Below are 14,129 nucleotides of genomic sequence, written 5' to 3' on the forward strand. Positions count from 1 at the left end.
CATGCTAATTTGGTTAAAATATGGCTAAAATTCACTCATGTAGAAAATCTAGGTCAGATCCAGCATCCGAAGCAGGTGTGATAGTGTCCATCCCTAGATACATCATCCATGCAAGTTTGGTCCAGGTAGGGCTAATAGTTACTTGGGAATGGGACTTGCTCCTAAAACTTTAACCGGGATGCCGACGCTAACGCCGATGGTATAGCATAAGCTCATCTCCACTTCGTTGAGGTGAGCTAAAAATGTAAGAAATCTAAATACAGGGGCCCTAAATCTGCACAATCTCCAGCAAAATAAATGTCCGTCTTCAGCCTTTAAATCATTTATCAAACCATCAACTGCTCATCACATTTAATCTGAATATACCTTAAATTCTTCCCCCACAAATTAAATTCATTCAATCATTCTCAAATTAAAGATAAAAGATTTTTATACAAGCAAAAAAAAAGCCATAAAACAAGATTTTGTAGAAATCAGTTTTATTTGTATAATATGCACATAGCTATATGAAAATTCTTAATCAATATTCACATGGAGTATCTTCTCGTAATTAATTAGCTTGTTTCCACTATTTTTCTGGAGCAAGTACAGAACAATTTAGGAACATCACATTAAACAACATATCATTTTTATTCCCAAATGCCAGAATAAATTTTGAAAACTAAATTGTATAAAAAGGTAATCCAAAAAGTTAGAACATGTAGATTTTTGCCTTCTTCCTATAATTATTAATATGTATCACTTTGTAAAAAAAAAATTAGTAAAATACAACATGGACTGAAATGTACATTATCTACCTGTACTAATTACAGGTATGTTATTAAGGAACACATTCACTGAATTATAGGTACTAATCTCTAGGAAATTATTGTCAGAATATATCAGTTACATAAAACAGGTCTGTGCAGTCTTTTGGACACCATTCAACAGAAGATGAAAATTTTAATGAACATTATTCAAGTGGAGGGGGATACAATTTATTCGGATCATTAGGTCACAGTTTTGAGGAACATTAATCTTTCATACAATCAACACGTTGTCTTGAAGTTCTTTACAGCGATTCACTGATGTATAAATAACAGAACACTATGTAGGCAATCCCAGAGTTCTGTCCCTTTGCTAACTCTCCTTGGCCACCAGGACACCTCCTGTTTTCACATCTTTGCTGGATTTCTCCATGTCTTTGGATTCCTCTCCTTTTATCTTTAGATTATACTTTGTTCTGTATTTGTTGATCTCACTTCCCTTAGTTTCTAGTTGTTTTGATAATGATTCTACAAGTTTACCCATCTGTAAAAAACAGTTTGAGAATAATTTATTATCTTGAGTTTTCCTTCATGTATATATTGTATAAGGAATTTACAAAATTTACAAAAAGCTTAGGGGAAAAATACCATTAATATCAAATCAATTACTCTTAGTTTTACTAAATTCAGTCATCAAAAATTTCTTTTAATGAATCTGTCACTTTAAAAAAATTAAAATAATTCATTCCGAAGTGAATTCTAAACTAAATACAGAATCAGTTATTGTAAATTTCAAAGCACTAAAGTTTCTAAATCAATGTTTTGTTAAGCAGCAAGTTGTTTACTTAACACAAAAGTTTATTACCTGTTCCTTATTGTTCACTAATGCCGGAAGAACATCTTTGACTGTCCTCTCAACTAAAACACCCCCCACCATTCTAAAGCACTTCCTATCTGGGGCAACATCTTTCAGTGTCTCTATAACCAGTCTAAAAATAAGCATTAAGAGATTATGTTTATTGTCTGTCATATCAAGTTACAAGAAATAATAAAGATAGCAATAGGTTTTGATAATTAATTTTGATAGGTATTATAATCTGTTTTGACAAACATGACTGGTGTTCAGTAATTAAGACATGTGCTTGCCCCAACGGCCACAACATGAAACATATTATAATAAATCTGAGTAAACAAATTGTAGTTTCAATTCATTTCAGATTAAAGGTAAATGCAACATAAAATTAAAACTTATTAAAGGAAAAAAATGCATTATAAGCATATAACAGTAGCCCTTCTTACAAAATATCTTACGATTAATTTTCATGGAAAGAGGAATCTTACAGTTTTATTCTTTTTTATAAAAATTCTTATGAAAATCTCATGTGTAAAATTTGCCATAACTTTACAAGAGCTCTAACCCTCTCGTTAATTTTGAATCCTATTTTAATTTTAAAATATAACATTTAATAAATACAAGGTTAATAGAACTTTTTAATGCATCCTACAATACTCTTTTATAATAATTTCACAAATTAAATGAAATATACCTCAAAATATTTATGATGACCATTCCCCTTATCTGTTATGAATGCATTCGTGAAAAGCACTTAAGATTTGGCGTAAGTGACTCTTAGTTAAAATCTTTAAAAAAAAAAAACAAACAAAAAAAAAAAACAAACAAAAAAACAACTTTAAGATTTTTTTGTGAAAAGGGCTACAAATCTTCTGAATATCTTATGGTATTTAAGCACATATCTCTAAAAGTCCCTGTGCTTCATACATGTAGTAGGAAAGGAGAAATGCATGAAGAAAACATATGGCTGGACCAGGAATTGAACCTGGGACCCCTGTATTACTAGTCAGGTTCTCTAACCACTGAGCTATCCAGGCCGATATCCACCGTCTGTACCTGAACTTCTACATTCCTCCTAATCTGAGATTCCTCTGACTCTAACCCCTATTTTGACATGTGCAGGGGACCTGCACATGTCACAATATAAAAGCAGGGGTTAGAGTCGAAGGAATCTCGGATTACATTCCTCCCTCCTTAAACAGTCTTCGATCTCAAAGACACAAGTTCTAGGGCCCTGCCAGGAATTACTAATTTACACATAACGTAACCTGAACATGGCCCCCCACACTGGCCACCAAATGTACCGTATATACTCGCCTATAAATCGGTTTTTTGGGAGTTAACTTTTAGTCCAAAACTCTATGTCTGACTTATAGGCGAGTCATCAAAAGCTTGGTATTTTTCTAGACGACGAAATGTACCGGTAGTATTTTTAACATAACTTCGACGATTATCGTTGAGAAATGTCTGGACGTATTATATTATTTATGTATTCTAAGATTATATATAAAGTACAAGTATTTACATGTTTGAATGATTTTATTTTGATCTTAAGTGTATATTATTTATTTGATTAATTATAAACAAAAATATTTCTCTAATTAACTTGTGACTTACTGTAAATCTATCGTTTGTCAGTAAAATTGAATTGCGAACCCGATATACCGGTAATACGTTCAGCATTAATGTATAATTATATGTACTGTCTGCAATGTTTTTGACAACAGAAATAATATTCTTAAAAATAATTCAGAATATTATTCTGGGGCTAATAAAACTCGATTGTTTATGAATGAATATTGAATGAATGAATGAATATTCCAATGTTTAGTACACGATTTTCTTGGGGCGCGTGCCACTAAATAAATACGGTGTCAGGTAAGGGATACAGGTAATTAAGAGACAGTAATTGCTAATAAAGGATCAAACATAGCGTTATTAAAAACTATAGATATGGCTTGGACATTGAGCACCTCCTAATTAAAAATCATCAAAATGCCGAGCGCATGGCGAAGGAACAGTTGCTACCTATATTTTTATCGACTTAGGTCTGTTGCGGCCGAGATTCGAACTCACGACCTCCCGATCACAAAGCGAGCGCTCTACCGACTGAGCTACCGTGAACGGTAAATTTATAGGAGAAGACAAAAGAGAGAGAAAATATCGGCGTAATTTCTCAAAATATTATTTGAAACACATGTTAAAACATTAGAGCATTGATTTGAAATTGTCCACCAATCCTGGCAAAAAGTTGTACCGACTTATAGGCAGGTCAATGGCAAATACCTCCATAATAACCTCAAAATTCACAACCGACTTATAGGCGGACCGACTTATAGGCGAGTATATACGGTAGTAGGAAAGGAGAAATGCATGAAGAAAACACATGGCCATAGGAAAGGGGGGGGGCATGCCCCCCAATAATTTTGCCGATATATAGATTACTATAGTAAACATAGGTACTATCTATATGCTTGTGCCCCCTCAATAAAAACGCCTGATGACCTTCTTTTTTTTTTTTTTGCTTGTCAGAAAATTTTTGGTAGTGCCCCCTCATCTATCAACTGAAAAATGTTTGGCTGTGCCCCCCAAACTGAAATTGCTTCCTACGGGCCTGAAACATATGGCTGGACTGGGAATCGAACCCGGGACCCCTGCATTACTAGTCAGGTGCTCTAACCACTAAGCTTTCCAGGCCGATTATATCCACGGTCCTAGTGAGAACCCTGCCGATATCCACGGTCCGTAAAGCCCGAACTTCTACATACAGTAAGAATTAAAATAGCTTAGTTACCGCTTAATGCCTTTGAAAACAGGGATCAGATTTAATATTAATAAAAAGAAAACTTTCTAAGATTAATAAAGTATGCTTTATATACAGTTTGCTCTTGTTAAGTATTCTGTTTAAAAAAAACTTTAATTTTGATTGCATTAATCAAGTTCCATTGCAATTACAAAGTATTGCTATTCAGTGCATGCCAAAACAAGGTTGTATGTTCGTTCGCCCTAAAACTTGTTCGCCCTTGACGCCGTTCGCCCTCATTCCCGTTCGCCCAGAGTCCGATCGCCCTAAAACTTGTTCGCACAGGGTCCGTTCGTCTTATTTATATTGCAGAAAGTTGAATAATGAACCAATGGATTTTTTAAATAAATTGTATGTACATTGGTACATAAATTGCACACGGGAGACAACAGACGTATGCATGTGGTCACACTATAAATACCTGTCCTATCAAAGACCCGGCAGACCAACAGAAATTAACGTCTCAGTCCTTTAATTGTTTTCAAAACTTACAGTGACATAATTAAGTATAATTAAATCAATTAAGCATGTAAAGAGCATAAATATCAAATTTGAAGATTACGGTAAATAAAAAAAAATTCTGTAGTAACATTTGGAAAAAAAAAAACACCAAGTCGTAAAATATTGAATAAAATTAATAATAAATGTTGATATTTATTATTTACTGTATATATAATAGGGCGAACGAGATATAGGGCGAACAAGAATAATGGCGAACGGACCTTGCGCGAACGGACTCGTGCGAACAGGTAGATAGGGCGAACGAACCCGATACCCCAAAACAACGTGGTTTCCAAATACATGTATCAAAACCTCAAATATAGCCATTGTTGGAAAAGTTGTTAAAATATTTACTCGTGTTCTTTCATGTCCATTTCTAATTCCGATATTTTTGTTGCTATTGCCCTCTGCTGCTGTCTTAATTCCTGAAAACCAGCAACGATTTGTTCTTTCGACTTGTTAATGTTAGTCGCCATTTTGTAAACAAAACGCAGATTGCAATTTTTTAACAAAACGAAAAGAAAACTAGCTTGTAGGGAATTTTAAAAAGAAATGCATATTTATTGCCGTGCATTTTAAAATGTTTCTTTTAAATATTTTTTTTCATTTAAAGCAATTATTAGAAAATTATTCATGAAAACTTGTAAAATGTTTTAATCGTTTCTTTAATACAATGATGCTCGCGTTTGTTTAAATATGGCGGAAAATGTTAAACTTTGTTCATGCATGTGATCGTGAATTTGGTTTTCTTTGGAGGAACAAACTATAGAACATGGTGTTAGAATCAAAGACCCAGAAGATTTATAGGTGTGTAAAAAGTCTAAATATTTCATATTTTGAAATACTGTTTTATCTGGTCAAGTTAGAAAATTTTTTGCAAATAAAACATGAATGAACCTGATAATAGTGTTTATTTTTAAGGTGAAATAAAAAAAATGTTAAGATGTTTAAAAAATTATCAGTTTTTCTAAACTGCTTTGTTCATTCGATCACATTCTTTTTAGGGACCCGTTTGCAGTTAAACCTTTACCAAAAGCACATTATCATCCAAGTAAACACAAGTATCTCTCCAAAAGTCAGAGAAAGGTAAACAAAGTGTAAGGGGACAATTTAGGGTTCAGTCCCATGTAATAAACTTATCACTGATTTCGAGAAGGATGCGAGATTTTTCATTTTTTAATATATTGATGGTGCGACCGTTGGGGCGAGCGCATTGTTCACTTAATTGATTTTAAGATCCGCCTCTTCAAACTGCATGAGACATTTGGAATGTCTAGACTGTGACGTCACATGACGTCATATGTTAGCTGCATTTCCATAGACAAAGTTTGAAAAGTGCAAAAATTTTAACAAAGAACGCTTAATCGAGCTACTATCTGTATGCATATATCCATCAAATTAAGATGAGTTTATCTTTTGAGAATTTTTAGTTGTTGTTATTACCGTGCGAACGAAGTTGACAGCGAGAACAACAAGTGATGCATTGTGGGTCCAGAATTACTGTGGAAAAAAATTCTATTGGATGAATGTGCAGTAGTCCGAATTTTCTCTTCGCCTAGGCATTGTCGTTAAAGCTCGTGCGCCGCTCGCTGCGCTCGCTATCAATAATAATATATTCTGATAAAAAACATAAATTATAGCACACATAATTTGACAAAAGCAATTTACAAAAATAAGTGAGGAAGAGGGTGATTTTTCAATAATTACCACAATTTTAGCCCCTGTCCTGAAAATCTATGTGGAAGCAATTTTGAATGAATTGTACTGCAGAAGTCTGATTGACATTTCAATATGGGAACAGTTAACCCCAGACAGGTGACTGAAGCCCTGATATGCATAACCTGGATGGGTTCTATGTAAAGGGAGATAACTCTAAATAATAAGGGAAAAAAAACAATCATCATGTATACAATATAGGGAAAATACCTATAATATAGCTAAAAATATTCACACATTGTTTCATTTATGATGACCGCATATTAAAAGTTGGCGACAATCGTTACATCACTGGTCAAACTAGATAAATACATTTAAGTTTACAAAATACATAGCTTAACTATCAGAAAAGTCTAACAGATTTACAGTAGAGCACTTGGTTGTCTTTATAAAATAGTGACAAAACTTTAGAAATGATTCAGATTCAGAGATCTTAAAAGCCAGCCTATTTTTACTAATGACTTCTGATTTGATAGTATATATATTTTAAAAAATTACTCATGTTTTATTTTGGCAGACAGCTTTGGGTAGCCCATTAAAGCAGAACGATAAAGAAGACAACCAAACCAGTGCTGAGGATGAAGTGTTTCTCAAGGGAGGTAACCGATACCTCACTAAAACCCCTCCTCCTGATGATAATGCTTCCTCAAAGTTTGATGAATCCTGGCCGAGCAGCGAGAGGCCTTCTTCTGTGGGGTACTTACTGTGTTATCTGTTATCAATTGTTCATTGATTTTTCATCATTGTTGGTTGTTTAATTATTGTACTTGAAGATGTCTTACAGAAAGTATTGTAATAGTTTTGAAGATAGTATTAAAAAAAATAATGTTTTTGATATTCTCTTCTTTAAATCCAACCAATATATTGGAAAATAAATTGTAATTTGATTTCAGTCTGACAGGCACAGATGATAGAAGTCCATATTCACTTCACAAAATGTTAGATTTATATGGGAAGAGAACGGAAGATTACTCTGATGTCAAACAGACCCTGTCATTCACAGAGACAGATTTAAAGGGTCCCCCAGGAGAAAGGACATCCACACTTCAGAGGTTGTTATCTGATACAGTAATTATCTGAAACAGTAATTATCTGATACAGTAATTATCTGATACAGTATTTATCTGATACACTATTTATCTGATGCAGTAATTATCTGATACAGTAATTATCTGATATAGTAATTAACCAATACAGTAACACTGCTTTCCTTATTTAAAGTATTCCATGGTAGATGTGTTTTAAAAGATCATCCATTAGATTTTTGAAAGAAGATGTAGTAAGCCAGGCCTCTAAGTGGCCTCTAAAATTAAGGCGCCAGCTGGTGCCTTATCAAAAAAATTTAGTCACTAATGCAAATTTTTAGTCACCAGGCAATTTTTCCAAGGTGCCAACTTTAAAAGTTAATAGAATATAGGGACCCATGACATGCCTAAGAAAACAAGACATGTTCATTGCTGAAAATAATTTCCTCTTCTTTTAAATTTCTTTTCGCTTTTTCAGAAAAGTTGCTAAAAATGTGAAAATTTCTGGAATTCAACGATCACCATGTCAATTTAAAATGGTCGCCAATTTGGTGATTTACGGGAAAATTTTTAGATGCCAATCAAAAATTTTAGATGCCATGGCGACTAAATTAGTTGCCAATTAGAGCCCTTTAAGCACTTGTAAAATGGACTAAAAACAATAAATTTGTATAAATAACAGGTATGTAGAGAGATTTCGGAGAGGAGAACCTATGAGTAGAGAGGAAAGAGAGAGACAAACTGCAGCCAGCTCTAAGGACTTCTGGTGGATTGACCCATCAAAGACGGAGAATGATGATATAAAGAGACCCACTGTCAAAAAAGTAAGAGCATTTAATATCTTTATAAAACATAAAGAGAATGTCAAATGTAATGTTATAAATTAATACACTGTGAATTATGTGTTCCTTGAAGAGGTATATGTTTTCATCCCCAGATGACACCAATAATCATGTGAAGAAGTTTTTGATGAAAAGGAAATTTGAAAACATGAAAATGCATCCTTTTACAGAAAAAATGTTCTTTATAATGTATCATAAATACTTTAAAAATATCACTTTATTACATGCAAATTCCTGGTCTAAAACTGTATGAACCAAATCTAAAGAAAATGTACTGGTGTGTGATGGTTATTATCAAAAGAGTCTCAATGGATTGTTGTATCTGTTCATTCTTTATGAATACGTTAATAGTCACTTGATATTAAGGAATCTGTATCTGTTGTAGGTGGTTGCGGGGTCCCCTTCTGACAAACTTACACAGCAGCTACAGGAAAGGGCAGACAGATTACTGGAAAGAAGGTCAGGGAGTTTCCTTTTTGTTATCTTATAAGCTGGAGATTTTTCATTATATTTCTGTTGGAACACATTGTGTTAGCTATGCTGTTTTTTATTTCTATAGGAACATATTGTGCTAGCTATGCTGTTTCTTTTTTAGTGTTAGCACTGTTGCCTCGTCAGAGCCAATTGTTAGTACAGACGGACTTGGGAGTTCTTATGATGGAACCATTTCCAGTTTTGAAGAGCAACCTTACCGTCCAGCATTTGCTAAAAATTTTGGTACACAGAGATTTTTTTGATGATGCTTTATAAAGTTTGATTTAGAAAATTTTATTCACAGTGAGAGTAATGTAAGGTATGCATAAAATCATTCAACAAATCATATTTTTTGTAAATTCAGATGCTGGTCCCCCTAGAACACAATACCAGGGATTGAATCGGGAACCAGCTGCCTATTCCTATCACACTGATACGGGACCCATTTTCCCACGTCCAACAAAACCTGTTCGACCAGAAGATGACATTCTGCATCAGTGGAGAGTAAAACGTCGACTTGAGTCTGCTCGAGACAAGGCAGACAAAGCTCCAGCCAATCAAAACACATTCGGGTTTCTGTCTAATCACCCTGATGAGGTTTGTAACATAAGAAATAAGTGAATACTATTGATGATTAGCAGCTTTTAATTATAAAGCTTAAATTATAAAGAATGAAAGAGTAAATAATGTGCATTACTTATACTTACATGTATAATATGCATTACTTATACTTACATGTATAATATGCACTACTTATACTTACATGTATTTCATTTCCAGGAGGAAGTAAAGACAAAGTTATCAGAATTCAAAGAAAGACTGTCAGGGAAGAGGCCCCCTACAGAGCCCTGGCGAGTCCATGGCGCTGTTCAGTTCACTCCTAAACCTGTGCCAAGTCCAGACTTTGCTGTTGATCATGGCTCTGAGTATCAGGTACCAAATCCTGTCAGGGGTCAATGTTTGTCATGGATCATAGCCTTGGTATTCTTAATTAAGAACTCTTTTTAATTTCTGTAGACTGAAAGGATTAAATTTATAATGGACCTATTCTGGCACTTGGAATCTTTTTACAATCTTTTATTTGTTAATTATCTAAAAAATGCATGAGAATGAAAATACTTGGTATAACTTCTCAGAAACAAGTACAAACTGTATCAACTCATCCCTGAAGTGCTTTACCCCCCTCCCCCCTCCTCCCCCAACTAATCAACAAAGTGTTAGTAAATTTTAAAAATTGTAGGGAAAACAACATAAAACATCATATGTTCATAAAACCTAAATCAGTTTTACTGAGGTACACCTGTTAGGAATATATGGTAAATGAGGCAGTAATGAATTTAGGATAATTTTTCTTGTTAATGCTGCGGTGACATCCATTAGGGGACACATTTTTCTCCCTCCTTGACCTAGGTTCCTAATTTGTGAAAGTAACATATTATAATTTCAACAAAAATTTATAAATGTATACTTTCTTACAGCCAAAGCTGGAGCAGAAAGAGGGTAATGATTTGCCTCCAATAGCAAGTCCCACCCTAGGGAGGCGTGGGAAACAGACAGGAGTGGAACCTCATTTACATCTTATGTGTGACCTACTTCCATGTCAGCACTCTCAACAGTATATAGATAAAACACCAAGGTCACTGACAACAGAAAAGTTAAAACAGGAGGAGAGACAAACAAAAATATGTCAAAGTTCAAGGTCAGATGATAACGAATGTAAAGGTGAATCTGATTCTTCTGAACTTGAAGACAGGACAGGGAGGTATAAATACTTAGAAGCAGAGAGACCTGATGTGGAAGCAACAAAACCCAAAAGTATGGAAAGTGAAAGTGAAAATAGAACTAAAGAAAGTGCATGTGGCATTCAAAAGCGAAAGAAAAACCAAGACATCAAACATGTGAAGTCTGATATAAAACATTCAAGTGAAAGCGGGACACAGGAGAAGGATAGTGCTGAAGGAGAAGAAAGCATTCCCAGACCAAGAGAGTGCCATAGTCCTTCTATGAAGAGATCTGAGAGTGTTAACACCGCTGTAGGACAGGTATAACACATAGCTACATTCTTTACCTTTTAATTTGCTATCAATTTGTATTGATACATTTTTAGCTCACCTGAGCTGAAAGCTCAAGTGAGCTTTTCTGATCACCTGTTGTCCGTCGTCCGTCCGTCCGTCTGTCCGTCTGTAAACTTTTCACATTTTCAACCTCTTCTCAAGAACCACTGGGCCAATTTTAACCAAACTTGGTACAAAGTACCCTTGGGTGAAGGGGAGTTTAAATTGTTAAAATAAAGGGCCAAGTCCCCTTACAAGGGGAGATAATCAAGAAAAGACAAAAATAGGGTGGGGTCATTAAAAAATCTTCTTCTCAAGAACCACTGAGCCAGAAAAGCTGAAACTTATGTGGAAGCATCCTGGGATAGTCTAGATTCTAAATTGTTCAAATCATGACCCCCGGGGTAGGGTGGGGCCACAATAGGGAATCCAAGTTTTACATTGAAATATATAGGAAAAATCTTTAAAAATCTTCTTCTCAAGAACCATTGAGCCAGAAAAGCTGAAACTTATGTGGAAGCATCCTGGGATAGTCTAGATTCTAAATTGTTCAAATCATGACCCCCGGGGGTAGGGTGGGGCCACAATAGGGAATACAAATTTTGCATTGAAATATATAGGGAAAATCTTTAAAAATCTTCTTCTCAAGAACCACTGAGCCAGAAAAGCTGAAACTTATGTGGAAGCATCCTGGGGTAGTGTAGATTCTAAATTGTTCAAATCATGACCCCCGGGGGTAGGGCGGGGCCACAATAGGGAATACAAATTTTACATTGAAATATATAGGAAAAATCTTTAAAAATCTTCTTCTCAAGAACCACTGAGCCAGAAAAGCTGAAACTTATGTGGAAGCATCCTGGGATAGTGTAAATTCTAAATTGTTCAAATCATGACCCCCAGGGGTAGGGTGGGGCCACAATAGGGAATACAAGTTTTACATTGAAATATATAAAAAGAATCTTTAAAAATCTTCTTCTCAAGAACCACTGAGCCAGAAAAGCTGAAACTTATGTGGAAGCATCCTGGGGTAACGTAGATTCTAAATTGTTCAAATCATGACCCCCGGGGGTAGGGCGGGGCCACAATAGGGAATACAAGTTTTACATTGAAATATATAGAAAGAATCTTTAAAAATCTTCTTCTCAAGAACCCTGAGCCAGAAAAGCTGAAACTTATGTGGAAGCATCCTGGGGTAGTGTAGATTCTAAATTGTTCAAATCATGACCCCGGGGGTAGGGCGGGGCCACAATAGGGAAACATTGAAATATATAGGAAAAATCTTTAAAAATCTTCTCAAGAACCACTGGACCAGAAAAACTGAAACTTATGTGGAAGCATCCTGGGGTAGTGTAGATTCTAAATTGTTCAAATCATGACCCCCGGGGGTAGGGCGGGGCCACAATAGGTATTACAAGGGGGGAAGTCTGGTAATGAACAGCATGGCCAAAGTTACTCAGGTGAGCAATGTGGCTCATGGGCCTCTTGTTATACTTTGTCATTGACAGGTGATCAAGGACCGATTATTCACATCATCACTGAGCACAGTGATGGACAGTGTAGACAGTAGTATGCTAGATCAAAACAGACAGAGTGTAGAGATCACAGAGTCCACCAGGCTATCTCATCCAGAGTTATCTCCTCCTGATCCTAAACCACCCTCAGGATTGTCTGCCCCTGATTCCAGAATGAAAGATAAACATCCAACAGAGACAAGGAGAGAGAGAAAGGTGAAGACAAAATCCGTCCAAAAGGAGGCAGAGAGGGGGCAGAATTTGGCAGAGTTAGAGAATGGTGAGGATATATTAAAACATCTGCACATATCACATGCAGTAAAATCCATTAACATTAATATTACTGTAATGCATGTGTTACATTAATTAAATTATAGACTGATTTTAAGAAGACAAACTTCTAAAACTTTAATTTAAATCGAGTATTACATGTAAGTACATTAAATGCAGCCTGACAAAAGCATTTATAGATTACAGTCAGTCTTGTATTACAGCATTATTAAAAGAAATATATCTTTAATTATAATAAAATTTATGTATGAATACTTTTTTTTTCTTTGTAGAGGAGAGTTATGAATCAGATGGGGAATTCCCAGACGATCGGCTGTTACAGATTCTGCGTGCTCAGCGCTCACAATTTGAAGAACAGCTTGAGTAAGTCAACAAAATCTCTGTCAGTTATACTCTGTTGGTATAAAAAAACTATGCACACTAACTCCCGATTCCCGCCTACATTTTACACTCATTTAATTCGATATAAACAACATTTTAGTTATTAAAACCTGTCTGAATGCAAAGAAGAGTTAATTTGTAATTGATTATTCATTTTTAAACCAGTGTCGAAAAGTTAATTGCTTTTATTTACAACATCTTTCCATAAGGGGGTAGAACATTTTATCCATTGAAATCAGGCTTTAAGACATCACCAGATTTTCAAATTCGCATGAAAATTGGATGAATGACCCTTATACCTTTCAGTATGATTAAATTATTTTAAATTCAATGTATAAGATTGATGAAATATTCTTTTTTATATGTTTTCTCATTTGAAATTGGTTATAAAATGATTATTTTTGCTGTTTTTTGTCTGTAAACATATCCCCCCCCCCCCGGTGAAACAACAAAAGCTTTGGTATGAATTTGTGAAATAACAATTCATAATAACTGTAGAAAGGAATTTTTGTTTCATGGTGGGGGGGGGGATGTTTTAAAAATATTTTCTGTTTTCCGTTGATTTCTATAGTGAAAAACAAGTTCTACCAAAATTAAAGAGTTATCTCTCTTTGTTTTCCCAAATAAATTATGTCCTATGAGCATTCAGATAAATATCTTTATAAATATTAAAATTCATTCAAATATGTTAACTTCTGAAATTGACATGGAGGTAGGCGGCATAACAAAAATATCGTTCGTAGTTCTCTACCAGTCTTGGTTTCTTCCAATGTTTACATGCATTTATACATTTTTTTTTTTTTCCTTTTTCAGGCACATTGACAAGCTTCTTCAAAAGTTATCTCCCCTGTCTTGATGTTTACATGTAGAATAATTTTGTGTATATTATGATTCGTTATTATTAAATTATTATATATAGTGTCTCATCCTAA

General features: G+C 34.7%; 2 protein-coding genes across 2 annotated transcripts; one reads left to right on the top strand and one right to left on the bottom strand.

The window, feature by feature from the left end:
• Positions 1–468: 468 nt before the first annotated feature.
• Positions 469–5,387, bottom strand: LOC133174148 (prefoldin subunit 2-like). The gene is made up of 3 exons (XM_061309204.1): positions 5,258–5,387; positions 1,612–1,735; positions 469–1,290 (listed from the first exon to the last, which is right to left on the bottom strand). Exons 1-3 carry the CDS (start codon positions 5,377–5,379, stop codon positions 1,120–1,122), a joined length of 417 nt encoding a protein of 138 aa, XP_061165188.1. The 5' UTR covers positions 5,380–5,387; the 3' UTR covers positions 469–1,119.
• Positions 5,388–5,587: 200 nt separating this feature from the next.
• LOC133174155 (uncharacterized) lies at positions 5,588–14,129 on the top strand. Its single transcript, XM_061309212.1, has 13 exons — positions 5,588–5,710; positions 5,908–5,989; positions 7,137–7,315; positions 7,513–7,671; positions 8,327–8,468; positions 8,872–8,945; positions 9,082–9,203; positions 9,325–9,557; positions 9,741–9,893; positions 10,439–11,002; positions 12,520–12,805; positions 13,089–13,179; positions 14,011–14,129. Exons 1-13 carry the CDS (start codon positions 5,676–5,678, stop codon positions 14,051–14,053), a joined length of 2,163 nt encoding a protein of 720 aa, XP_061165196.1. The 5' UTR covers positions 5,588–5,675; the 3' UTR covers positions 14,054–14,129.

Source organism: Saccostrea echinata, unplaced genomic scaffold (genome assembly GCF_033153115.1).
Source record: "Saccostrea echinata isolate AGI-Se365-2 ecotype Australia unplaced genomic scaffold, CSIRO_AGI_Sech_v1 ptg000057l, whole genome shotgun sequence".
Classification (NCBI taxonomy): domain Eukaryota; kingdom Metazoa; phylum Mollusca; class Bivalvia; order Ostreida; family Ostreidae; genus Saccostrea; species Saccostrea echinata.